Source organism: Colobus angolensis, unplaced genomic scaffold, assembly GCF_000951035.1.
Source record: "Colobus angolensis palliatus isolate OR3802 unplaced genomic scaffold, Cang.pa_1.0 Scaffold65, whole genome shotgun sequence".
NCBI classification, from domain to species: Eukaryota; Metazoa; Chordata; class Mammalia; order Primates; family Cercopithecidae; genus Colobus; species Colobus angolensis.
Window position 1 is genome coordinate 4,537,902 of NW_012120154.1, and position 26,923 is coordinate 4,564,824.

Genomic DNA, 26,923 nt, shown 5'->3' on the forward strand with positions numbered 1-26,923 from the left:
AAGAAATTCGGGTGTGGGGGTAGGCAGGGATTTGTCACGGTGAGAAGGAGAAAGGGATCCCAGGGCAGAGAGAATGGCAGGGGCAAAGGGTTCAGTTACTTCCTGCCAGCCCCGAGAGGTGCCAGGCTCCCTGAAGGTGCTTCTGATTAACAAGAGGTTAGCGCACACCTCTCCACTGAATTCACCTCAAAAAAAAAAAAAAAAAAAAAAAAAGAGTAATTATTAAAGTGGCAAGAGCAAAGAATCTGCTTAGAGCAAGATTTAAAGAACACAAAACCCTAGGAAGAGCCAGGCATCTTTCCCCAGCTGCTGGTGCAGGCTCTGTCCCTTCTCTAGGCAGATACTGTTGGTCTCTCCCTGGGGAGCTCAGCTCCCCACTGCAGTCAGCACGGCCAGGAGTCGTGGGAGAAGGGGCTGAGCCACAGGCGGTAGCATCGGAGCAAAGTGTATTCACCTTCATTCCCTTCCTGGTCCTCAGCACTGCCCGCAGGAGGTCGTAGGACAGGGATTATTGTCACATCCATTTGACAGAACTCGGAATGGCTAAGCCGCTGGCCCAGACTCAGTTAACTGGCCCAGAGTGGCCCAAATCTGGTCCACTGCTGCCTGATTTGGTATGGCCCATGAGCCAAGAATGACATCATCACACAGCTGATGAGTGTTGGTGCTAGGTGGGGAGGGTAGTGCCCCTCCCTCCTTCTCTCCACTTTCCTCCCCCTCCCCAGATGGCTAGCCTAGGGAGCTGCCCTCAGTCTGACCAAGCTGACAGGGGGACCTTTGCTTGTTGGTGGCCTTCCAAATAAGACGATTTAAAGCAGAGAAAATAGACTGAAAACTCAGGTTTTATAATTTCATGTCACCAGGCTGCCTCCCACATCCCAGGTTCATTCCTAAATCCCCACTGGCTCCTGGAAGAACACCAGGCTTCTGGTGAGGTTTAAATGAGATACTGGGTGCTCCATGGGAGAGAATATGTTCACTGCCAGACCCTGGTGCCTAGATGGAACACACAGTAGGTGCACAGTCACTGTTTTGAATGAATGAATGAATGAATGATGCAGGTGGTACTGCTTTGTAAGTTCTAGCAGCACATCAGAGCTTATGGATTAGATGGAAGAGCAGAGGCTCACTGGTGTGTGGGGTAGGGGTGTAGGGTGTGATGGTGAAGGAGTTGTGAAGCGAGGCAGCCGTGCAATGGGCTAGGTCTGAGCCTCAGGCGGGGCCAGCGGCAGGATGACAAGTCACAGGCCTTTCTTCCCAGCCCTACCTGCTCCGTCTCCCTCACATCCACCTGAGGAACAGGCAATGTCTTTACTGAGCCCCTACTGTGCAAGGCGCCGTGCTGGGCACTCAAACGTGTGTCATGCCACAACCTGCTGGCGACCCTGCAAGGGTGATGTTATCGTCCCATTCTACAGATGAGGAAACCAAGGCCCAGGAAAGATTAGGTGGTGGCTGGGCAAACCCAGATGTGTCTGGCCCAGGTCTGTGCAATGGGCACAATCACTGAAAGTATCTCATAGAGCTATTGTGGGCATTCAGTGAGACACTGGGGGAAGGCATTCAGCTCGGCTTCTGGCCTGTAGCAAATGCTTGATAAGCACCTGTTTTATTCTGACGACTTCACCATCACTAGCTCAAAGCTTATGTCCTCCCCGCAAGGCAGCCTCCCAGACTCCTCCTTAGGGCAGTCCCTTCTCTCTACCGGAAGTGAAGCCCTCATCCCCTCTCCTCCTCATTGCGTGTGGCCTCGCTCTTCTCCACAGTGTTGCTCGCAGCAGCCAGAGGAGTGTGTGGTCCAAGCCAGCCCATGTCCAGCCTTGCTCAACCTTCTGCGGCTCCCTGTGGCTGCAGGAGAAAGGAGCATCTGTCCTGGGAGTGGCCTGGGCCGGGCCTCCCTGCCTTCAGCTTGTCCTCTAGACACATGTGCCCTGTGTGCACTTTTCTCAAAGCTGCGGGGCTCGCCCCAGCCTTTTTGCTCACGTGGGGACCCCCAGGATGCCCCCAGCCTGTAGGCTGGGTTTGGAACCATCACCTCCTGAGCTATTCTTGCCTGTTCTGTGTCTGTTTGTCCCCGCTGTCATCCATGTGCCCAGGCAGTGACTGTGTCTTTACCTGGGCACTGAGAAAGCATGAAGCTCAGTGGGTGTCTATTCCATGAGTGAATGACTGAACCAATGAACAAATGCGTGAATGAGGATACTGGCAGGGAAAGAGAAGGATCGGGTAGAGCGTGTCTGGCTGTCCCCACCTGGCTCCCCTGCCCGGCCCATCCTGCCTCGGGGAGGACCTTGAGGAACCTGGCTCCCCAGGGTCCCCTCCTTCTGGGTCACAGGAATCAGGGGCTGTGCCCCTCTTCCCGCTCCAGGTTGTTACCGCTACAGCTACGTGGGCCAGGGTCAGGTCCTCCGGCTGAAGGGACCCGACCACCTGGCCTCCAGCTGCCTGTGGCACCTGCAGGGCCCCGAAGACCTCATGCTCAAACTCCGGCTGGAGTGGATGCTGGCTGAGTGCCGGGACCGACTGGCAATGTATGACGTGGCTGGGCCCCTGGAGAAGAGGCTCATCACCTCGTGAGTCCCTGGGAAGGAGGGCGGGAGGGAGGGCTGGAAAGGGGAATGGCTGATTGGGGGGTTAAAAGTCACATCCAGCATTCTTAGACAAGTAGGGGTGGGACCTTGGACCTGGGTATCTGGGAGATAGGACGGCTAGCCTAGAGGGGATAGGAGAGAGGAGGCTGGAGATGGTTGTGTACTGGCGGCGCTTCCCCTCCCCGAGCCTCGGTTTTCCCATTTGTAACAAAGCTGTTGTTCTAGATGACCCCTAAAGTCAGCTCTGGGAGGCACTGTGGCTTGTTGGGATATTTCAGAGTCTGGCTGCAGCCTGGACTTTCAACCTCTGGGCTCATTCCTAAATCCTGACTGCTTCCTGGTAGAACACCCACCCTCCCTGCTTCCCAGGCTTCTGGTGGGGTTTAAATGAGACACTAGATTCTCAATGGGAGGGGATATCTTCACTGCTGGGCCCTGGTGCCTAGATCAAACGCACAGTTGGTGTGCAGTATCTATTTTGAGTGAACCAATGAATGGTGTAGGTGGTACCGCTTTGCAAGCTCTAGCAATGCATCAGAGCTCATGGATTAAATATAAGAGCAGAGAGGTTTACTGGTGTGTGGGGTGGGGGTGTGGGGGTGTGATGGGGAACCCCCTGCCTCCTAGCTGTGTGTCCTAAGGCAAGTTACTTTGCCTCTCAGAACCTGCTTACCTTACATCTTGCGGGATCATTGGAGGATTTAAATCAGACTATCTGTACCATGATCCTTACACATAGTGAGTGCCCAGTAAAACGCTAGCCATTATTGTTACCATTATATATAGTCTAAATGGGACTGGGCCACAAAAGGCATTGAGTACCAGGAGCCGTTTGGACTTTGATAAGTGAGGAGCTATTGAAAGTTCTGAGATCTGCGGCATGTGCGTGGGCTGAGTTCCTGGAGGGCTCTGGGAAGCACAGAGAAGCCAGACACCATCTGACTTCCAGGTCCAAAAAGGGTGGGGACACTTAAGGGCTTCCCCTGGGACTTCTCCAGGTGCCCCTCAGCTTGGGAGGGGACCTGACTGCCAGGCCCAACTCTGTTCCTACTCACTGTGGCTCCTGGTGGCTCCCTCATCCCAGACCCTTGGAGAAGCTCTAAAATGACAGGTTAGACAATATTTGGGGTTCTCAAGCTCGTACCCCAGAAACCTGCTGGGGAATGGGGGTGAGGGGGCCTTTGGTGGTGATGGGAAGACAGAGCAGGTGGCCCCTTGCCCAACTTCAACCATGTGCATTGTTTCTGCATTCCATATTTCATTTCCAAGGGCTCTGCTGCTAGGTAAATAAAATAACCCCCCCCAACAATGAAAGCAAAAGCCCCCATTAAAGGTGACCTCCAGGTCTCTTCTATCCTGATATCGTATCTCCCACCTCCCAGGGAAGATGAGCCAGTAAGGCCAAAAAGGACATGGCTGTGTGGGAGGGTGGGGGTCAGAGGTCTGGCTGGGGAGACTTGAGCACTGCAGGAAGACCAAGCTGGAATGGCAGGAAGAAGGGACGAAGGCCTGGGGGGCGAGAGGGGTGGTGCCTGCTACTGGAGGCCACCTCCCTCCCCTGGCAAGAGGCCAGGGGAAATGCCCCATCGCCGGACTCTGGGCACCAAGACCTTCCCAGGGAGACCCCTCGGGCTTATGCACACCACGCCTTCAACCGGCTGCAGGCTGCTGGGATGCCACTTGTAGTGATTTTGAGGCTGTGCCTGGAGGAGCTCAGGTACTCGCTCGCCAAGGTGCCCGAAATCCCTCCAGCGGCACCCCTTCCTCCTGTCAAGGCCCAGGTGCCCACGCACCGTCGGCAGGCAGGGAGGCTATTGGGTTGCCCACTCAGGGGCAGGCAGGGCTGTTAGTTTCTTATAAATTGGCCCATCAGATGCGCTGGGCCTCCAGAGAGTGTTGTCATGGACACTGGGAAGTTCGGTGGAGGTTGGTGAGAGGGTGAAGGGGCGCTGGGGAACCCCTGTCTGAGACAGGAAGACCAGGGGCATCTGTGTATGTGGGAGGGTACCAGCCATCACAGGCAATGCCTAGCGCAGGCCTGTCTCTGCCATGGACTGCCGGTGAGGCCTCAGTTTCCCCATCTGGGAATCAAGTAGCTGGCTTCAACAGTGTCACTAGAGTCTTTCCCCGGCTGACATTCCAGACTTCTCAAAGCCCAGAAGTCTAAGATACTGTTATTTGTTCCGAGCCCCCCAGGCACCAAGCCCTGGGCAGATTTCTGGGGCACCCTGGGGGTCACCAGACCATACCTGCCTTCTCCCTGTCCCATCCTTGAACACGGCCAGGAGCTGCAGTGCAGGCAGCCAGAAGGGGTGCTCCCTGCAGATGCCAGTCTAGTCTTCCTGCCAGGGATGCTAGGGGTCACAGGTGATCCTGTAGCAGGGTGGAGGAGGCTGGGGAGGGAGCATGAGACTTGAGCCAGCCATCATCATTGAACTGTAAGCTCCAGAAGTCTGGGGAACCTCCGGGCCTCTCCTACCCGAGGAGCTGGCCTGGTCCTTGGAGGGCCTTCAGTCTGTCCTCTGGGGCCAGGGAGACACAGGCTCCCCATGGACACACAGCAGTCTCTAGTAGCAGACCTGGGTCCAGAACCCAGACGTCCAGACTCTCATCCACCATCCCAGAGCAGCTGCCTGCCACCCTCCCTGCCACTCCCCTCCCAGACCCTGGCCCAGCCTTGCCGCTTTTCTGTTCTGCCAGGGTGTACGGCTGCAGCCGCCAGGAGCCTGTGGTGGAGGTCCTGGCATCGGGGGCCATCATGGCGGTGGTCTGGAAGAAGGGCCTGCACAGCTACTACGACCCCTTTATGCTCTCCGTGCAGCCGGTGGTCTTCCAGGGTGAGGGGTGAGGGGACTCTGGGGCAGGGGAGGGGTGGTGGTAGAACCCCAGGGCCCTCCACTGAGCTCACTGCTCACCTTTTTGCCCAAATTGGGGACGGGATGGAGAGGGAAGGTTCTGGAAGCTCCTGCTGCTCTCCACTCCCCACCCTGGCCCCCCTCTTCCTTCCGCCATTTGCACTTCCACCCCCTCTCTGCCCCTTGACCCTCCTACCCGTTCGCAGTCTCTGTCTGCCTGGCATCGCTCCCTCACTTTCCTCCTCTTTCTCTCTCCATCCTTCTTTCTCCTTTTCTCTTTTCTGTGCTGACTGCCTCTCCTCCCTCCTCACCCTCCTGGACCTGTGTCCCCTCCCCTCTGCCCCTCCCTGCCCTCTTCCCTTGGCATCCACCAGTGGCTGGGCCTGGAACGCGGGTCTGTTTGCAGCAGGACTAAGAACCCCTTGGATTCTGCCCTAGACAGTCCACTTACAGCCAAGAGGGCCCAGGGAGCTTGGGGAGGCGCGATGGCAGCACAGCCAGGCCAGGGCCACCGGTGTGACAGGTCTCGCACTGCCCTCCCAGCCCCCACCCTCCTCCTGCTTCAGGACCTCCCTCCTTGCCCCCTTCCTAGGAAGGGCACGTCCCACTCTGCACTGGACAGCTGTCCTGGGCCGGGGCCAGCCATACCTGTGGGCAGGAAGCTCAAACTTTGCCATTTCTGGAGCTTGGGAGGGGAAGATGGCAGAGAGGAGGCCACAGAGTGTTGGCAGCTGCTTCTCCCCCGACCCTTCTCCCCAGTCTGCTCCCTCCCACTCAGGGTCCCCACTCTCTTCTCGGTTTATCCCTAAACTCTCTGGCAGGGACCAGGGTCTCCAGCTGACCAAGCTGGAGCTCTAAATGGGTAGCAGAGCTGTTCTCTTGGGAGTCTGACACAGGCTCAAGGCAGGAGGGAACAAATGGCTTTGGGGGCCCTGGCCCCATGGAGAGATGGCCAGGGCAGCTGAGCATGCTCCTGTCCTGACCCCTGGACCCCTCAGCTTCTCACTGTGTAGCCTCAACCAAGCCACTCCCTTTCTCCGAACCTCATCTTGGAGAAGGGGAACAGCTCTCTCCCTCCCAGCCGCCACCATGAGGCCTGCGCAGGTGTGAATGCATTTTGTAAACTGGCGAGTGCTGTCCCGCAAATGTCAATAACTAACACGGATCAAACACTTACTACATGCCAGGCTGTTTGAATGTTTTATGTCTTTTTAATCTTCTTTACTACCCTATGAGGTGTGTGCTATTATTGTCCCCATTTTACAGATGAGGAAACTGAGACCCAGGTTCACACAGTTACATTTAATCACAGCACTTTGCTGGCCGAGGTGGTAGGGGTGGTGGGGTTACAAGCTGCGCTCGCCTGCTGGGAGGTGTAGCCAGGGGACCCCGTGTAACGGCTGCTTTCCTGGTCCAGCCTGCGAGGTGAACCTGACGCTGGATGACAGGCTGGACTTCCAGGGTGTCCTCAGCACCCCGTACTTCCCCAGCTACTACTCGCCCCGAACCCACTGCTCCTGGCACCTCACGGTGAGACCCCACCCTGCCTGCCCACCTGTCCTCTGCCCCAAGCACAGCACAGGTCCTTGGTAACCCGGGATGAGAGCGGGCAGTGTCCCGCCTCTGCTGAAGCGCCCACAGGCTGAGCCCTGGGTACCAATCCTGCTAGGGTGGAGAGGGCTGTGGGCGAGGTCTCCCTGTGTGGGTCGCAGCAATGCCTGTTTGTTGAGTGACTGACAGACTTTAGCCCCACCTGGGATTCTGTGTCTCCTTCTCTTTGTTGTTAGGGAAGTGGGTTCACCAACCTGGCCACACCCCATGGGCCACCTGATGGCCCGCTCCTCCCTCCCAGGTGCCCTCTCTGGACTACGGCTTGGCCCTCTGGTTTGACGCCTATGCACTGCGGAGGCAGAAGTATGATTTGCCGTGCACCCAGGGCCAGTGGACAATCCAGAACAGGAGGTACTACTTCCTCTCCTCCCTCCAGCTTCCTTTCCTCCCTCCCCCTCCCTCTCCTCCCTCCCCTACAGGTGACCCCCTCATTGGAAGCCCAAGTCCCCAGCCTCAGAGGGGCAGCAGGGGGAGCCTGGAGCTGGTGTTGGGCCTGTTGTCCTCGTCCCGGCCCCCAGTGCTGGTCCCAGCTTCCCCTCTAGCTACCCCAGCAGTCTCAGACACTCTTGGTCATCAGACACCTTGGATGTTGGTTCTAATTACAGCAAAATAGTCTCATCTCCTTGGGTGCTGTAACCCCCTCTGGCACTCTCAATCCTTCAATAAAATGATTCCAGAGCCAAAGGACTCATGGGCACTTCGGTGCCTTCCCCCTAAACCCAAGGTACAATCAGAGGGGCCTCTCCCTTATCATGACCCCCTGCTGCACAGCCAGGTCCAATCCCATTGCACAGGGTAACGTGGAAATCATGGGTGCCCTGGATCCCCTGAATCCCCAACAGGGCACTTGCCCTCTTCCCTGCTCTTGCCCTTGCCCCCTCTGGTAACTAAGTTTCTGACAAAGAAGTGAGTCCTTCCAGGGATGTGAGCAAGAGACAGCAGAGTTAGGATAAGCGACCACTGTCGCCAGGGTCACTATGGCATGAGGCCAATAAGTGCCCCTTGGGCCTGGCCACCAGGAGGCCATGGGTGGTGCCAGCAGCTTCAGAGGCCTGGGGTGGGCAGGGAAGCAGGGAAACAGACAGGGTATATGGACAGGGTATATGGACAGGTTTTCATTTGTCTGGGAAGAAAAGAGAACTAGGCAATTCAAGGAAGGGGCATTTAAGACAGGAGAGGTTCCGTCTCTCAAATGTGTGGATCCTCCCAGCATCCCCAGAGGGAGAAAAGGAGGCTCAGGTGCAGGTAATATTGTTTAGAGGGTGGAGGGTGGGCAAGAGGAGAGGGATGCCCTCCTACGGCTCCATTGTTGGGGAGCAGAGGTTTGGGGAGAGAGAAGAGGAATATTGAAGCAGCGATGGCAGAACCAGGGAGACCCTTCCCCTGGGAATCCAGGGTGAAAACGGTCATCGTGTCAGCGTCAGGAAAGAGGAGACTACCCCTCATCACAGACTGGGCTCTGCCCTCCCTTCCAACCCCAGAATTCTGGGGGCCTAATGGGTTGAGAGTCTAGTACGCAAGATTCGTCATTTCTTGGTTTCACAGAGTTTGAATATCCAAGATGCCAGTCTTGGAAGATGCCAAAATTGGAAGGCTCTGGGGCTCTAGAATTCTTGGATTTCTGGGCTCTGTGTTCCCATTCACCAACACTTGTAATTTGCTTGCTGGTTGATCCTATTCAAAAGGATCATCCAGACAAAAGGTGACAGAGAATGACAAGGTTTGCTTGACTCTTTTTTGCAATTTATCTGGGACCAGGATTAAAGGAAAGGAGAAGAATTACCCATGGTATGATTTAGGACTATGCTGCTGGGGGTGACATGGGGTGCGACTTTGGGCCTGTGCTGCTGGGGGTGACATGGGGAGTGACTTTGGGCCTGTGCTGCTGGGGGTGACATGGGGTGTGACTTCAGGCCTGTGCTGCTGGGGGTAACATGGGGAGTGACTTTGGGCCTGTGCTGCTGGGGGTGACATGGGGTGTGACTTCAGGCCTGTGCTGTTGGGGGTGACATGGTGAAGCAGGGGCTTCAGGGCTTTGCATTTGGTGATGATATGCTGATAGAGTGTGACATCAGGCCTGTGCCGCTGGGGTGACATGCTGGTTCGGCGACATCAGGCCTGTGCTGTCTGGAGAGCAGAAGGCATCTGTAGCATGGTGGGTGCACCTCTGGGAATGGCTGCCCTGACTCCTCATGGAGCTCCCTTGGGGCTGTCTTGCTACTCACCTAGGCTGAGGATGACTGGCCTCACCCCCGCTCACAGGAACCCGCAGGGTGACCCTGAGATGGATCCGTGATTCACAGTTCTGCGAATGATGAGAACATGTTTTCCTGCCTCCCTCCCTACCCCAGCGCTGAACTTTGTGTCTCAGGGAGGCTCAGAAAGGAGAAGGAACGGTCTTGGGTCTGACATCCCCATCTCATCCCTCACCCCCATGGCAATTCCATTGGCCAGAGGTGGGGCCCCAGCATTCAGGGGTTGTGGGGAGTTCGGTGGCCTGGAGTTAGGGGCTAAGACAGGTGTTCAGTGCATTGACCCAATAACCTGTGTGGTCATCGGCACCGTTCCCATTTCCCAGAGAAGAAAATCAAGGCTCAGCAGGATTAGGTGACATGCAGATGGGTCCACAGTTGGGGTCTCTCCCATACCCCACCAGCCACAAACAGCAGGCCAAAGGATGCTCCACCCCATGCTTCCTGGGGGAGGGCCCTCCTCCCTCCCTGATGCAGTCGGGCAAGGGTCTGGGTACTGGGGAGACAGGGACGTCGTGAGCTACACTTGGGTAATGACAGAGAGTGTGGAACACGGATGGGAGAATCTTTTCCCTAATCCAAAGGAATGATGCCTCAATGGTGAATTTGAGGCACTAGGACAGCTTCCAGTGGGGTGGAGGGATCTCCCCAGAGTCTCTGAGCACCATTGAGCTATAGAACGTGTGGGCTGGACTGGTCCTAGCACCCAAACTACGGTACAGGTGGGGAAACTGGGATCAGCGATGGTTAAAAGGACTTGGCCTTTTGTCCCTGTCTTTTCTGCCTTTCAGTGGTGGAGATGGACTTCAGGGTGTAGCTAAGCAGTGGCTGGGTGGTAAGGATGAGGCCTGGCAGTTCCCCGTGCCCCCATAGCTCCCCTCTCTCTGTCCAGGCCTCCCTGGCCACATAGGGGTGGAAGTGCTCAGCGGGATCTGGCGTCAGGGTTTGCATGGATCTCTAGATGCACTCACTTCCTTGTCTGTGAAACAAGGGGTTCAGGCCAGCCCCAACCTTTGATTACTTACCCATCAGGGAGATGCTGTATCCCGTACAAGTTGCGTTTATTCATTCCTGGCCAAAGGCCATTCCAAGTCAGGCTGGTGAGGTGGAAAGCGCTTTATGTCGAAGCCAGACAGGCCAGGGCTCAGCACCTGTCTCCTCTGCTTCCTACCTGGGCGAGGACTTAGCTCTCCCAGCCTCAGGTAACTCATCTGAAAAAAGGTCGTGAGAGAGAGCCCCGCTCTGGGAAGACTAAGTGAGACAGTGCATGGAGAACACTGCACACGTGGGCGTGGGTCACGTGCAGTGACCCTGCGTTCCTCACCGGCTGTCACTCCGCTCTGGGCAGGCACAAGCCGAGGGGTTTTCGGTGCTGGCTCTTTCAGCCTCAACAACCCAGCGAGGAATCACGTGCCTGTACAGACTTCATAGACCAGTGAGACACCCAAGACAGAGAGACGAAGTAATTTGCCCAAAGTCACCCAGCTCGTTGAGCCAGCGCTAAGGCCAGGCAGCCTGATCTGGAGTGTACGTGGGTGCACAGATGCATGTCTGTGTGCGTGCGTCCCTGCGTGTCTGTGCACGTGTGTGTGCATGTGTGTGTGGTCCACGTGTGCGATTCTTCCCTCTGGGCCTCTAGTGGCCCGTGCCCGCTGGTGACTCCCTCAGCCAAGGCATCCCCAGCCAACCCACTGGCATCCGGGTGGGGGGATGGACGGTTTCTGTGGCTGTCCCACCAGCTGCAGAGTGGCCTGGGAAGTCCCAGCCCTTTCTTCTCAGACTTTCATTAAGGGTCCCGGATCCCCAGGGGCAGAGTCTTGTCCCCTCCCCGCAGACTCCTCCTGTGTGAATGACTGTGGAAGGGAAGGCAGAGGTGGCACCTGCGAACCATCCGCACTGGGACACCGTGCCCTCTAGTTATGATCATGGGCGATAGTGATCATCCCATGTAGATGCTGAGAAGTTCTTAGAATGAGCGTTTGTTGGAAATCTGCTTGTGTGGGTGGCAAAGACATGAAAGGTCTAGGGAAGAGCAAATTTTCAGACAAGGCACTTTAGGGAGGGGGAGGTATAGTCCTTTGGCCCAGAATGCCCACTGATGGAGAGGGTGTGTCAGGGAAGAGGGTATCTTAACCCTCAAGTGCCAGCGTAGTGATGAGGAAAGGCTGGCCCGGGCCCCCCACAGGCTGAGCATCCTTAGGCACCTCACCTGACTCCTCTGAGCCCCTGGTGCCTCCTTCATCCCTGACCTACCTGCTTTCTACCTAGCTTCTCCTGGTGCCTACTTGAGCCCAGCTGAGGCCTCATGCCCTTGAGAAGCCTGGGAGTGGTAGAGGGACTTGGCCCATGAGATCTGACCACGGCTGCTCCGTTTCACAGAAGCCACTCTCACAGGCTGCCACCGAAGCACAGGCTTCCCCCTTTCCGGGAACCTGCCTCCCGCCAACTTCCTCTCCTGTGACATCACTTCTCTTGTGATCCACCCCACCATTTCCACTCACTCCCAGCCAGTGGGGACAGGCAGAATCATGGGTTCCCTAGGCCAGCTGGAGCCAGCCCCGACCCGGCCTGGCCTGGCTATGGGGTGGCCCTTGTGTTCTCTGGAGCCCTAGTGGCCAGTACAGCCGGCAGCCACGGGCGCTCAGTGAGAATTTCAGTGTGGCTGACCTGAGCTGGGCTGGCCATGCAGGAGAGCGCCAGATGCTTCCTCCATGAGCTCACAACCTGACGTCAGCAGGTGCTTCAAAGAAGTCATTTCCTATGCATGCCTTAAACCATGCCACAAGGGAGATATGATCACTCGTTTTACAAATGTGAAAACTAAAGCTTGCTGAGGGTGACCCAAGGTCACACAGCTTGTTCCTGGGGCAAAGTCAGGCTGTCAATTCAGCTCTGCAGCCCCAGGTCCAGAGCTCCAGCCATGCTGGCTGCTGCTCTCCTCCCCTCTTCAGCACTTGCCTTCTGTGACCCTCCTGCCCCTTTAACCTGTTTGTAGGTAAGGGCATGGTGGTGTGCATTCATCCACCCATGCACCCTTCCTTCCTTCTTCCTTCTTGTGTTCTCCCCATCCTTCCATCCATCCACCCATCCATGCATTTATCCCTCCAGGCAGTACTTCCTGACAGGTCCCTTCCTGACAGGGTACCTCCTGGATAAGGCAAGAAGGAAATATTCCCCATATCCAATGAGGTGAGGAAGCAAAGCAGGCCACGCGGTGCAAAAATGTGCCTTCAGACACTCAGTACTTTGTAGCCAAGATGAATTGGCAGGCATCGCAGCAGTCAGGCTTCTGGTGCTTCTTGGAGAGGGCTAGAGGGGAGCACTTGATGGACAGGAGGCACTGGAGAGCCAGAGAATGTACACCCTCTCCCAGAAAGCTCTGCAGCAGAAACAGAAAACTCAGATGGGCCAAGGGGCCAGGCCAGGGCTAGAGCCTATGACGGGGGGTAGGGTATTCCAGTGGTGTTTTCCAGGCTCTTTTCTTTCTTTCTTTCCTTCCTTCTTTCCTTCCTTCTTTCCTTTTTTCTTTCTCTTTCTTTCTTTCTTTCTTTCTTTTCTTTCTTTCTTTCTTTCTTTCTTTCTCTTTCTTTCTTTCTTTCCTTCTTTCTTTCCTTCTTTCTCTTCTTCTTCTTCCTTCTCCTCCTCCTCCTTCTCCTTCTTCCTCTTTCTTCTTCCTTCTTCTCCTTCTTCTCCTTTTCCCTTCTTCTCGCTTCCTCTTCTTCTCTTCCTCCTCCTTCTCTTCTTTCTTCTTCTTTTTCTTCTTCCCCTTCTTCTCCTTATCCTCCTCCTTCTCCTTTCTTCCTCTTCATCTTTCCTCCTCCTCATCTTCCTCCTTCTTCCTCTTCCTCTTCCTCCTCTTCCTCTTCCTCTTCCTCTTCTCCTTCTCCTTCTAGAGGAGCAAGAATCTGGATTATTATGTAAAATTAGCTCGTGACTCAATGAAGCAATTTCTACACGCTGCATAAACACATTGTCTTTATGCTGAGTGACTCCCCCTGGGCCACCAGATTTCAGCCCCTGCCTTGAATTCCTCTCTGGCGCTTTCTAAGCAGAGGCTTGTCCTAGGGGTCCAGCACCTCTACCCCTGCTCCAGGCCTCCAGAGTGAGAACCAAATGCCGCCCAGGCAGAAAGTTTCATGGGTACGCGGTGAAGCCTTGGGGAAAGGTTGCTGCCAGCTACAGGCTGGTTCTAGGACTCTCCCTGGAGGTTAATAGAGAGATCTTCCTGTAGCAGGCACAGGTGCCTTTGCCTTACGGCCCCTGACCAAGGCTTGGATGACACTGCAGCCCTCCACGCAGTTACTTCTAGAGTGAAACGTTCCACTCCCCTCCAATCCCAGCTTGGATTCCTTCTCTGTCTCTCCACAATCTCCCTGTGACTGTGGGAGGAACACCCCAAGGCCCATGGGATGTGTGCTTGACTCCTCATTCCTGGACCAGTCCTCCCCAACCCCTGGCTCCCCTGTCTACTTCCTGAGGTCCTTCTGTGAGGAAAACAATCCATGATAACTTTATGAACAGACACCAAAACCAGGGTTGCCTGGGTTTTACGAGGGCAAGAGGGCCGGGTTTGCTCAGGGGCGCCCCCTGGCGGTGCCTCGTCCCCCACCGGCCCTGCTGGGCCGGGGGAACTATGGTGGGAGGCGGCGGCTCCCAACCTGCTCTGTCTCAGGACCCAGTTACTCTCTGCAAAATGACTGAGCACCCTAAAGAGTTGTTGCTTATACAGGTTATAGATCTATACCTGCAGCATTGGAAATTGGAACAAAATTTAAAAATGTTTATTAATTCCTTTAATGTAATTATCAGCCTATTACACATTTGAATATAAATAATATTCCATGAAAATTAGTTGCATGCTCCAAAAGTAAAAACATTCAGTGACAAGAGCACTGTCCTTTTACATTTTTGTACATTTCTTTAACAACTGGCTTCACAGACCACAGGCGGGACCTTCGAATCTGCCTCCAAGTTCCATCAGTCCCGATGTCACACATCACGTAGTCTCTGGAAAACTCATCTGTCACCTTATGAGAGAATGAGGGCAAAAAAGGCAAATGACATCTGAGTGTTACTAAAAAAAAAATGACTTTTGGACCCCAGGGGGTCCCCTGACTGTGCTCTGAGAACTGCTGATTGGTGTAAGGGTAAGATCGTGATCACTGTGGCCAGATAGACTTATGGGGGTGCCAGAGTCTAGGCCAGATCTGTGGAGGACATGGGGGATGTAGGGGGCTCAGACCTCAGAGCTACTGTTGCAGTGGGAATCAGGATCCCTCCCGCCAAGCAAGCTAGGTGAGCTCTTCTGGGCCCTGAGGCCAGATTCTGATGACACCTTGGCTCCTGCGCTCATGAGCCTCATCTGTAAAATGGGATGACAGCAATTCCTCCCTCCCTGGGCGGAGGTGCTGCTTGAACCTCAGAATCCCCGTGCAACGAGGCCTTGTGATGCCATAGCCAATGAGGCTCAGCCCCAGCCACATACCTTGAGATGTTAAAACAGCCTCAAAGCTCATCTTCAGCTATTCAGTGGCTAGTGAATTGATTAACTTATTGAAAGGTTAAGTGCTTATCACGTACTAGAAGTTCTGGGGAAGTGCCTGGCCCCTGGGAATCATGGCGGGCTCCGAGGGGTTTTGGATTTGCTGTGGGATATCTCCATCGGCCTTCAGGGCTATTCCTGACGCTCTCTGGATTTCCTTCTGCTTTCTCTGCCAGGGGCATTTTCAGCTCTCCCTGTAGATTTTCAACCTGCGCCCTGGGCGTGTTTCCCCCATCCACAAAGCGCTCTGATTTGCTCTGTGGAGGGCATTTCTATGAGCTGATGAAGCTGTCCCCGTCTGTTCTGCAAGCGTGTCCCACCTGGGATGAAAAGGAACCCCCGGCTGCTGTGGAGGGAGGGTTCCACTGTTCTTGGGGAGTGGTTACACCCACTTTGTGAAGGCATGCCGCTGCCCACTTACTCTGTGGGAGGAGGTGCGCCGGACTCTGCAGGAGGAGCCTCTGGGCCTATGACCTAGAGATGGGAGGGCTCCTACCTGTTCTCTGGTAGGAGAGAAAGACTCAGCCTCTCTGGAGGTTCCCCCACCTGCTCTGTTTAAACAAGTGTATCTTCCTGGTGGTGGTGTGGCAGGGGAGCAGGGGCGGTGTTGTCCAGCAGGGATATGAGGGTGCTCCCACAGCTGGGGGTGGTCCCACCCCATGAGGCCATGCATGGAGAAGGTGCTGCCCATCAGCACTAAGTTACTGGTCATGGGAGAAGGACTGGTCCTTCCCTCAAACCCACAGTGTCACAAGGAGGCAGGAGGGTTGGTGCCTAAATGGGAAGCACTGCTGCCCCCTCGTCCCACACCAGCCTCAAGGCGAATAACCTTGCATATCTGTGGACAGTGGGCCAGTCAAGGGCTTTTGCCTCGACTGACACATTGAAGCCTTTTGTCAGATTCAAGGTCAACAGAAATAATTTTTCCTTCCTTCCTTCCTTCCTTCCTTCCTTCCTTCCTTCCTTCCTTCCTCTCTCTCCTTCTTTCTCTTTCTCTCTCTCTCTCCCTCCCTCCCTCCCGCCTTTCTTTTTCAGATGTAGTTTCGTGCTCTTATTGCCCAGGCTGGAGTGCAGTGGTGTGATCTCGGCTCACCGAAACCTCCACCTCCCGGGTTCAAGCGATTTTCCTGCCTCAGCCTCCAGAGTAGCTGGGATTACAGGCATGCGCCACCACACCCGGCTAATTTTGTATTTTTAGTAGTGACGGGGTTTCTCCATGTTGGTCAGGCTGGTCTTGAACTCCTGACCTCAGGTGATCCACCCACCTCGGCCTCTCAAAATGCTGGGATTACAGGTGTGAACCACTGCTCCTGGCCAATTTTTCTTGTTTTATGAGGGAGGAAAGTGAGGCTCAAAGAAGGACCCTGACGTGCTAGAACCTCACAGTTCACAGGTGACTGTGACTAGAACTGAGTTTTTATCTGGCAGGCAATGGGAAGCCATTGAAGATTTTTGAGCAGGGGAGTGACACAGCCAGGCTACTTTCTAGAAGATGACTCTGGGGGTGAGCAGTCATCCAAGGGAGAAATCAGGGCAGAGGAGGTGCAGTGGGGGTGCAGCTCCCCCTGTCCCTCTGGCTGCCCTGTCCTTGCTCTGTGCACAGGACCCAGGAGACCAGCCAGCGCGGCCCTGACTTGTCTCTGATTCCCCCCAGGCTGTGTGGCCTGCGCATCCTGCAGCCTTATGCGGAGAGGATCCCCGTGGTGGCCACGGCCGGCATCACCATCAATTTCACCTCCCAGATCTCCCTCACAGGGCCTGGTGTGCGGGTGCACTATGGCTTGTACAACCAGTCAGACCGTGAGTATGGGCAGCCGGGGGAACCCCCTGCAGTGACTCCCTGCCTCTTGGCCATCCCTGGAACCACCAAGGGGGCTGTAGGCAGCTGCTTATGAGGCTGAACAAAAGAAGAGAGAGAGAGCGAGCGTGTTTGTGCTTGCACAAATTTATGCAGCTTTGTGTGTGCCGTGTGCAAGGCAGCCACACGGGCTTGCAGGAATACACACTCATACATAGCCACGTGTGTTGTGTGTTCTGTGCGTGTGTCTGGATATGTATGTCTGCTTGGAATGTGTACACGGGTGCCCAGGAACACATGTCTGTCGGTGCCTGTCCGGGTGTGTGAGAGTGAACAGGTGCCTGCCTGTCTTTGTGCACCTTCGGGGCTACGCATGGCCTAACGGTGCCCTCCCTGCCTCCACGGTCCCCTGTGGTTTCGCAGCCTGCCCTGGAGAGTTCCTCTGCTCCGTGAATGGACTCTGCGTCCCTGCCTGTGATGGGGTCAAGGACTGCCCCAATGGCCTGGATGAGAGAAACTGTGGTGAGCAACCCGCCGGCGCATCCCTCCTCTCCCCGCCAATCCCTCCTCCCTCCTCACCTTCCCTGCTCTGAGCTGAGTGGAGACCCCACTCCTACATGTAGCTTCCATTATCAACACCCAGGAAGTGGGGTTCTCTCACTGTGCGGGGGTGGCAAGGTGAGACCACCTCGTGGGACAGTGGCAGGGACAAGTGGGGAGCCAGGTCTCCTGACTTCCAGCTCAGGGCTATCACCCCCACCGCTGTCCCAGCCAACCTTCGAAGAAGGAACAGAATGGGTGAGGGAGATGTCCCCCTCCTCTGCCCTGTCAAAGGTTTAAATATGTGGGAAGAGGGAAGCAAGATGTTCATGGCCGGGGGGATGATCCTGCCACGGTGCTGGGGGAGGTGCCTCATATTCGGAAACTGAACATCTTCAAGTTCTGGCTCAGCCAAGTGACCTTGGACAAGTCACCTCATCTGTTTCCACCAATGAAATGGGGTATCTCATAGGGTTGCTGTGAAACTTTGGGTGTAAAGTAGCAGAGAAAGAGGCTGGGTGCAGTGGCTCACGCCTGTAATCCCAGAACTTTGGGAGGCCGAGTTGAGCGGATCACCTGAGGTCAGGAGTTCAAGATCAGCCTGGTCAACATGGTGAAAGCTTGTCTCTACAAAAAGCACAATAATTAGCTGGGTGTGGTGGCAGGAGCCTGTAATCCCAGCTACTTGGGAGTCTAAGGCAGGAGAAGCGCTTGAACATGGGAGGTTCCAGTGAGATCGTGCCATTGCACTCCAGCCTTCATGACAAGAGCGAGATTCCATCTCAAAAAAAAAATAATAACAACATAAAATAAAATAAAATTAAAGTAGCAGAGAGAGATTTGTGATCGGTAATGTGCAATACAGCACACCTTCTATAGGCATCGCCAAGCCCCTGCTGGCTCCTCTGGCTTCCTCCCACCTGTCCCCTCTCTGTGTCCCCACACAGTTTGCAGAGCCACATTCCAGTGCCAAGAGGACAGCACGTGCATCTCACTGCTTAAGGTCTGTGATGGGCAGCCTGACTGTCTCAACGGCAGCGATGAAGAGCGGTGCCAGAAAGGTAGGACAGGGCCTGGCTGAGTGTCTGGAGGGACACCAAAGGCAGTCTAGGCCTGCTACAGGCTTCAGCAAAGGTTTCTAGCTTCTCATCCCAACACCCACCAACCCCTCTGTATTTACACCTATATATCCATCCATCCATCCATCCATGCATCCATTCATCTATCTTCTGGTCTCCAATCACCCTGTCTGTCCATCGATTCATACAGCTACCCATTTATCCATGCATCTACTGACCTTTGCAACCACTGATCTCCCTATCATCAAACTGTCAATCTACCCACTTATTAGTTCGGCTGACTACCTGCCTGTAATGGCCACTGTTCCATCCATCCATCCATCATCCATCCATCCATCCATCCATCCATCCATCCATCCATCCATCCATCCATCATCCATTCATCCATCTATCCACCCATCCATTATCCATCCATCCATCCATCCATCCATCATCCATCCATCATCCATCCATCCGCCCATCCATCATCCATCCATCATCCATCCATCCATCATCCATCAATCTATCCATCATCCATCCATCATCCATCTATCCATCATCCATCCATCCATCCATCATCCATCCATCCATCTACCCATCCATCCATCCATCCATCCATCCATCTACCCACCCATCCACCTACCCATCCACTGATCTCCCTAGCACCCTGTCTGTCCACTGGTCCTTACATCCACGCATTTATCCAACCTTCTAGCTGTCTGTCAGTCTCCCTAATGGACCACCACTCCACCCATTGGCTTTTCTGCTCAATCTTCTGTCTGGGTCTATTTATCCATCCATCCATCTATCTACCCAACTGACCAACTGACCAACTGACCAACACTTGCAGACTATCCAGCAATAGGCAAGGTGCAGTGAGGAAGTGGGAATAAAACAGCAGAGATGCGGCCCCTGCCTTCCAAGGCTTATCTGTTAGGAGGATACGATGGGTGACTCTCCTGCCGTGTAGGTAGATTGTGGGGCAGGGAGGAGGTCAGACATGAAAAGCTTCCTGGAGGAGGTAGGCGTTTGGCCCTTGGTGAGAGCTAAAACTTAAATAGGCAGGAGGAAAGGAGAGAGGCAAAGACCAAGTGGTGCAGTGGAAAGTACTTTACAGTGAAGAGCAGGGACGAAAAGGTGGCAACCGGGCAGGCCCAGAGCCTGGGAGACTGCCAGGCTAGGTGGGGACTCTGGTCTGAAAGTGGAGGCACAGTTCTGCTTTGAAGTTCCACACCAGAAGGGGGAGGCATGATCTTGTGGTCAGGAGCTCCAGTCTGAGAATGGAGACACCACTTTGCACTCAACAGACCAGTCTGAGTGGAGGGGCTAGGGGTGCGGGGGACATGGCCTGCTTTTGGGAAATCTTAAAGGAGATTCAGGAAAAGACTCTCCAGTCACCTCCTGGCTCTTCTGGCTCCATCGTTCCTGCACCCCACTTTGGAAGTCTCCTTTGGGGCTCAGAGACCCACCTTCTGTGCCCTGTCCCCATCCCCTCTGTCCCAGGGGTGCCCTGCGGGACATTCACCTTCCAGTGTGAGGACCGGAGCTGCGTAAAGAAGCCCAACCCACAGTGTGATGGGCAGCCCGACTGCAGGGATGGCTCAGACGAGCAGCACTGTGGTGAGCCCTGCCTGGCTGCCCAGGGCCCTGGAGCTTGGGAGGGAGGGGGGTACCCACAGCAGGACACTGGAGGGAAATCTCACCCCTGTCCCCTGGTCTCTCTCGATCCCACCCTCTGCCCCCTCACCTGGGTCTTTATGATCTCTCTCCCTCCATTGTTCTCCTGTTCTCTGTCTCTCCATCTCTTTCCTTTGCCCTTCCTCTCTGTCTGTCTGCTTCTCCCCTTCCCCTCCTCCTCTGTCCACCCTACCACCTGCCCCCATCCCCAGACTGTGGCCTCCAGGGCCCCTCCAGTCGCATTGTTGGTGGGGCCGTGTCCTCCGAGGGTGAGTGGCCATGGCAGGCCAGCCTCCAGGTTCGGGGTCGACACATCTGTGGGGGGGCCCTTATCGCTGACCGCTGGGTGATAACAGCTGCCCATTGCTTCCAGGAGGACAGGTAAGCGGGAGGGTGTGGGGGCCTAGGCCATAGAGGCAAGGGCAGGGAAGGCCGGGTGGGCGGTGCACTGTGTCTGAGCCCTTTGCAGATAGAGGGAAGGGTGGTGAACCCCTCAGACAGGCTACTGTGATGTGGGTTCTAGTCCTGGCTCCACCAGGACCTACCGGGTCCCTGGACACGTTGTTCCACCTCTCTGCCATCTACTTTCGGTATCTTGCTTTAAGTTGGGCCAGTGATTCATTCATTCATCTCACTCATGCAACAACACTTGTGCTCCTACTATGTGCCAGGGGCTATGCTGGACGCTGGGGATACAGTAAAGGACAGAACTACCCTACCTGGTCATAAGCTATGACACTCCCCGAGGTGTGACATAAAGTAGCAGGGAGCCCCCAGGGGACATCTCATCAGGCCTCATGGCCATCTTTCCCTCTGCTTGGTGGGCTGAAACCTTCCCCAATCCACCCGCAGACAGATCTGGGCTCCAGATCCTGCCCCCAGAACCTGCACAGGGATCTCCTTTTGTATCCTCTCTGGGGCACAGGTTGCCCTGACCACCTAGCTCTCTTTAACCCCATCCCAGGTAGTACCCTAACCCAGGGATACCCTAACCTAGGGAACCCATCCCAGGGGTACCCTAACCCCTCAGGTAGAGAGACCCGAAGGCTGCCCACCTGCCATGCAGGCAGCTGACTGTGGCAGTCCAATTCCTCCACGGTCAACGCCCACCCCCTCCCCACCAGGACCCACCAACCTCGGGGAACTCAGAGCAGTCTGGGTCTGTAAAGTGCTAAGGACAAAAGAAATCTGTGTTGAGGGCCTGGCCCTGTGCTACAGTTTTGATACATGGTCTTACTGGATTCTCTCAAGAACAGTCGAGTAGAAAATGCCGTTCCCATTTTGCAGATGAGATGGCAGAGGCTTAGAGAGGCACACACATGTCTAGGGAGGGAGGGAGGAAGCTGGGGCCTGGAACCCAGGCAGGCCGAGTGGGTGAAGGCTGAACGCTGTACCACCAGCTAGGCGGCCTTCAGGGAGGGAAGGGAGGGCTGGGTATGGAGGGCACTGTCCCAGGCGGCAGTTGGCTATCCTGAGGGTCCCTGGATGGGGAGAGGCAGCTTCCCCCCACCCCACCCCACCCCAGCATGGCCTCCCCGGCGCTGTGGACGGTGTTCCTGGGCAAGGTGTGGCAGAACTCGCGCTGGCCTGGAGAGGTGTCCTTCAAGGTGAGCCGCCTGCTCCTGCACCCGTATCACGAAGAGGACAGCCACGACTACGACGTGGCGCTGTTGCAGCTCGACCACCCGGTGGTGCGCTCAGCCGCTGTGCGCCCCGTCTGCCTGCCCGCGCGCTCCCACTTCTTCGAACCCGGCCTGCACTGCTGGATCACCGGCTGGGGCGCCCTGCGCGAAGGCGGTAAGCGGCCCGCACGGGCGGCGGGAGGCGGAGGGAGACCGTGCGGATCCACTTCGCAACACCTGACCTGGAGAAGGGCGGGGCTGGAGATCCCGGGGCTCCACCCCACAGGCCCTCTACTCCTGGGATTCAAATTGAGCTGAATTTTACGGCACAAAACCACCATTTAATGCGGCCGATAGGCCCCCGCCCCTGCCCTCCTAGCTTCACTCTGGAAGGCCGTTATGTGTGTGGGGCAAAGGGGCAGGTCTGGGGGGCCACTGCCCACGTGCAAGCTCCACCTGCTGCTCCTTGGGCTGCAAGGGCGGAGGCTCTTAATTATTAGCACTTTCCACATCCAGGCTGAATTTTAGGGGAACATGACTTCATATAATCCATCCAATAGCCCTGGGGTGGATGCTGTGGCCCCATTTTATGGATGGAGAAACCAAGGCTCAGAGACATGTTGCTGTAAGTCACATAGCCAGAGAGGACTGGAGCAGAGATTAGAACCCAGGACTGGCTGCCTCCAGAGCGCCCGCTCTTCCTGCTACTGCTCTCAGAAACAGGGTCTCTCCCCTTTCTACCCTCACTAACCAGAGCTGGCAGTCCCTGGCGGCCACCGTACAGTTTTGGGGACACAGACCCAGCTGGCAAACCTACAGACATGCCCTGCAGCCTTAATGTTGGTGGCTTCAAAAATGTGTACAATGACTTACAATCTGGAGGCAGGCAAGGCTGCAGAGATATTTTAAGGATGGGAAAACTGAGGCTCAGAGGAACAGTGACTTACCCAAGGGGATGGCAGAGGTCATGGCAAAGCAAAGGCCGGTTCATTCACTATTCCTTCACTCATTCAGTCACTCAATGACACTTTCTGAGCACCAGCTATGTACCAGGTATGGGGTTAAGGGAAGGGTACATCAGGATGGAGAGAGAACATTCTCGGGGGAGACAGCCGGTGATAAGGGCTGACATGGATGGGGAGGTGCAGGGACAGTGGAGACACAGAGGAGGCGCCTGCCTAGGTAGGGTCAAGGGAGGCTTCAAGGGGAGGGTTGTTTAAGCTGAGGCCTGAAAGATGAGTTGGCAACATCCAGACAAAGGGAAAAGACATTCAGGTGAAGACAGGAAGACCTGAGAACATCCGCAGCCTGCCAGAGGGGCCAAGGTGGGGCGCAGGTGTGCCTGGGCAAAGAGCAGCCAGAAGGGCAGACAGGGCCTTGCCAGCCAGTGTAAGGATCTTGGGCCAGGAGTTCTCCCTCCTACCTGCACCTTAGAACCATGCGTGGAGCTTCAAGAAAAACCCTTGTATCAAGGCTTCCCAGGGGACTGTGATATGCAGCCCTCCTGGAGAAGCACTGGGGTGGACTGCAGAGTTGGGGCTCCGCAGAGTTGTAAGGAAACGGTGAAGGGGTCAGATGTGGGCTTTGGAGACATCCCCAGGTGCTGTAACATAGCAGCGAAGAGCCAGCCAGAGCCCAGAGGTGCCTGAGCAGACAGAGGTGTGGGACAAGACGCTGGAGTAAGACACTCATCCACATGGGCTTTTTTTTTTTTTGAGATGGAGTTTTGCTCTTGTTGCCCAGGCTGGAGTGCAATGGTACGATCTTGGCTCACTACAACCTCTGCCTCCTGGGTTCAAGCGATTCTCCTGCCTCAACCTCCTGAGTAACTGGGATTACAGGCATGCACCACCACACCCAGCTAATTTTGTATTTTTAGTAGAGACAGGGTTTCTCCATGTTGGTCAGGCTGGTCTTGAACTCTTGACCTCAGGTGATCTGTCCGCCTCGGCCTCCCAAAGTGCTGGGATTACAGGTGTGAGCCACCGCGCCCAGCCCTCCACATGGGCTTTGGTCAGGCGCTCTGTCTCCATGAACCCCACAGAGAAAGAGCTAGAATAAAGTGACAGGGAGGCAGAGGGGCAGGTGCAACCCCAGCAGAGGTAACGGTGGGCAGAGCAGGAGAGAAGGAGGCTCCTGAGATGCAAAGGGAATAGCGTTAGAGAGAACAGAGAACAGGGGCTCCAGGTTCCTTAGATCTCACTTCTGCTCTTGACCACGGACAGGCCCCACCAGCAATGCTCTGCAGAAAGTGGACGTGCAGTTGATCCCACAGGACCTGTGCAGCGAGGCCTATCGCTACCAGGTGACGCCACGCATGCTGTGTGCCGGCTACCGCAAAGGCAAGAAGGATGCCTGCCAGGTGAGTCCCCCCGGCGTGGGAGGGAGAGAGGAGAAAGGATGCTGCTCACATCATCAGGGTCTGGCCCTGTGCTCACATCAGCCTGCTGAAGCCTCCCATCCTCCCAGCAAGGTGGCGATGGCCACCCTCACTTTACAGAAGAGGAGACTGGGGGGTGGAAAGGTTGAGGAGCTTGCCCAAGGCTGCAGAGCCATGGATCAGAAGAGATGCTGTGACGGGCAGGTGTTAGGCTCAAACCCAGTTCTCCTTGCCCATCACAAGGCACTAGGCCCAGGGTCCCACAGTGAGGTGGATGCAAGGAAGAAGAAAGGCGTGTCAGCCGCAGAAGGGAGGTGGAGGCAGAGTGGGGGTGTGGGGACACAGCCACAGTTCCAGGAGGGCCCAGGCTGGCTGGAGGACAAAGAGGGCTGGCTTGGGTTCTCTTCATTTAGCAGGCGAGGAAAAAAGCAGAGCTTTAAGACTGAATGTGAGTCTCTGGCACCCAGTCAATTCCCAACAGTCAGGACTTAATCCCCATGGCCCCTCGCCTGGAAAGGGGGTGTCCTTACCCTGCTTCAGTCCTCTCTCCTTTCCCCCTTTCAGGGTGACTCAGGTGGTCCGCTGGTATGCAAGGCACTCAGTGGCCGCTGGTTCCTGGCAGGGCTGGTCAGCTGGGGCGTGGGCTGTGGCCGGCCTAACTACTTCGGCGTCTATACCCGCATCACAGGTGTGATTGGCTGGATCCAGCAAGTGGTGACCTGAGGAACTGCCCCCCTGCAGAGCGGGTCCCACCTCCTGGACTCAGAGAGCCCAGGGCAATTGCCAAGCAGGGGGACAAGTATTCTTGGGGGGGTTGGGGAGAGCGGGCCCTGTGGTGGCAGGAGGTGGCATCTTGTCTTGTCCCTGATGTCTGCTCCAGTGATGGCAGGAGGATGGAGGAGTGCCAGCAGCTGGGGGTCAAGATGTCCCCTGGAGACCCAGGCCCACACCCAGCCCTTCTGCCTTCCGATTCTGTCTCCACCGTCCCCTTCCTCCACTGCTGCCTATTGCAAGGAAGTGGCTCAGCAGCGAGAATGCTGGCTGTACGCCCCCAGGAGTGTCTGAGGTGTGCCCCACTCTGTACAGAGGCTGCTTGGGCAGCCTTGCCTCCAGAGAGCAGATGCCAGCTTCGGAAGCCCCTGGTCTAACTTGGGATCTGGGAATGGAAGGTGCCCCCATAGGAGGGGACCCTCAGAGCCCTGGGGACTGCCAGGTGGGCCAGCTGCCACCCTAAGCCAAAAAAGGTGGGGAAGCCCTGAGTCCAGGGTCCTTGCCCCACCCCTGCCTGCCACCTGGCCCCTCACAGCCCCGACCCTCACCGGGAGGTGAGCTCAGCTGCCCTTTGGAATAAAGCTGCCTGATCCAAGCCCCTCTGCTGGAGTTTGAATGGGGACCCAAGCACCAGCCTCATGCCTTTGACTGAAGCAGTCCCTGCTTCCAGCTCAGCCTGTTTGACAAGTGTCCAGAAGGCCAAGGTGGGCTCAGTGGCAGCAGGCGTGGCCACTGAGGGCTGGGGCCTCTGGGGCAGCTGCCCAGATCCCAGGAGAAATGCCGGGAAGGCAATCGTTTGGGGACCCTCAGGTCAGAGGGAGGGATCTGAGGAGCAATGGTCTCCTTTTGGAACCTTAAAGGAAACAGGCTCAGAGAGGCGGTTAAGTGGCACTGGGGGTTAGGAGTGGAGGTGGTATAGACTCCTGTCTCCCAGTTCCCCGTCTGCCATGGCCCCCTCCAGCGTGACCCTCACTCCCTTTGAATTCTTTGAGTCATTGAGTAGGCACTGTGCTGGGGCCACAGGGGTGAAGGACCTGGCTCCTGACCCCAGGAGCCGTGGGGATGATCCAGTGGGAAGGAGACGGAGGGGAGCGCAGACTGGGCAAGTCAAGGCAAGCTGCCTGGAGGCTGTGAGACTTGAGCTGGGGTTCAGAGGTAGTCAAGGTGGGAATATCCGGGAGGGATATTCCAGGCAGGGGAAGAGCATGTGCAAAGGCACAGAGTCCTGGAAGAATGAGACACGCTAGGACCCAGCAAGCCGAGTGAGTGAGTGTTAGAACAGAGCTTGAGAGGGGAAGGACTGAAGAATTCAGAGGGGCAAACTGAGGCAGGATAGCAGAGCCTGGAGTTGAGCCAAGGATTTGACCCTGAAAGTTCTGCGGAGCCATGGTAGGCTCTATAGCATAGGGGTGACATGAGTGGATTCACATTTTGGAACCAGCCTTGGCACCAGTGTGCAGGGAGTGGCAGGCAGGGAGGCTGGTTAGGAGGCCACTGTAGGATTCCAGGAAGGAGAGGATGGGCCGGGACTGAGCAGCGCCATGGGATGGACTGGAGGATGATTTCCGATCCCTGAGGGCAGTTGTGATGGAGCCAGGGGGCCTGCTGGAGGTGAGGGTGGGTGGTCAACTGCGGACAGCTCTTTCTGGAAGCCTAACTGGGAGCGGAAGGGAGAGAGGGCGCTTCAGAGCTTCAGAGGGGCCCTAGACTGAAGAGGGGTTTTTCCAACGTGGGTGCTGCTGCCAGGTCTGTGGGTGAATGAGGCAGAAGGGGAACCAGGGACGGGAAGCACCCACCTGGGTCCTGCCAGGAGGAGCCGGGGCAGCTGGGCGAGCAGGGGGCGTCTCCAGAGCAGGCGGGCAGAACACACGCAGAATCCCTTGGGTGATCTGGAATCACCCTGGGCCCTACCCCAGTCTTCATCGGAATCCTGGAGGGGTGGGGGATGTGTCATCTGTTCTCCTAACAAGCCTCCTGGCGACTCTTTTGCAAGGATAGTTGAACCCCAAAAGTGAGGCCAGCTTTGAAGTGGAGCGTCCTTAGGGGAAGTGGCGAGACCCTCCAGGCTTGAGCTGGCAAGAGGGTGCCCCTGCCCCAGCCTATGGAGGGCCTGTGCCCTAGGGGCTCACTGCCCGGTAGGATTTCCTCGAGCCGCGGGGAGACTTGGCAGGACTGGGGAGTTGAAGGAACTGGCCAGGGTGGATGGAGGTCTGGGGTCTGGGCTGG

At 56.0% G+C, this 26,923-nt stretch overlaps 1 protein-coding gene across 5 annotated transcripts in view; it reads left to right on the forward strand.

Moving 5' to 3' along the window:
* TMPRSS6 (transmembrane protease, serine 6) overlaps positions 1-25,292 on the forward strand; it is a 37,564-nt gene extending 12,272 nt beyond the window's left edge. For 3 of the 5 annotated variants that reach the window (XM_011964295.1, XM_011964294.1, XM_011964296.1), the window contains 12 exons: positions 2,369-2,573; positions 5,292-5,428; positions 6,864-6,976; positions 7,299-7,408; positions 16,506-16,651; positions 17,073-17,171; positions 18,137-18,250; positions 19,751-19,867; positions 20,137-20,305; positions 21,450-21,721; positions 23,772-23,908; positions 24,491-25,292. In XM_011964295.1, the coding sequence (XP_011819685.1) occupies positions 2,369-2,573; positions 5,292-5,428; positions 6,864-6,976; positions 7,299-7,408; positions 16,506-16,651; positions 17,073-17,171; positions 18,137-18,250; positions 19,751-19,867; positions 20,137-20,305; positions 21,450-21,721; positions 23,772-23,908; positions 24,491-24,649 (1,778 nt within the window). In that variant the 3' untranslated portion in view covers positions 24,650-25,292. Of the gene's footprint in view, positions 1-2,368; positions 2,574-5,291; positions 5,429-6,863; positions 6,977-7,298; positions 7,409-16,505; positions 16,652-17,072; positions 17,172-18,136; positions 18,251-19,750; positions 19,868-20,136; positions 20,306-21,449; positions 21,729-22,106; positions 22,172-23,771; positions 23,909-24,490 lie in introns of all 5 variants that reach the window. The other 2 variants (XR_001004270.1, XM_011964293.1) reach the window with 2 other exon arrangements.
* The last annotated feature ends 1,631 nt before the right edge of the window (positions 25,293-26,923 follow it).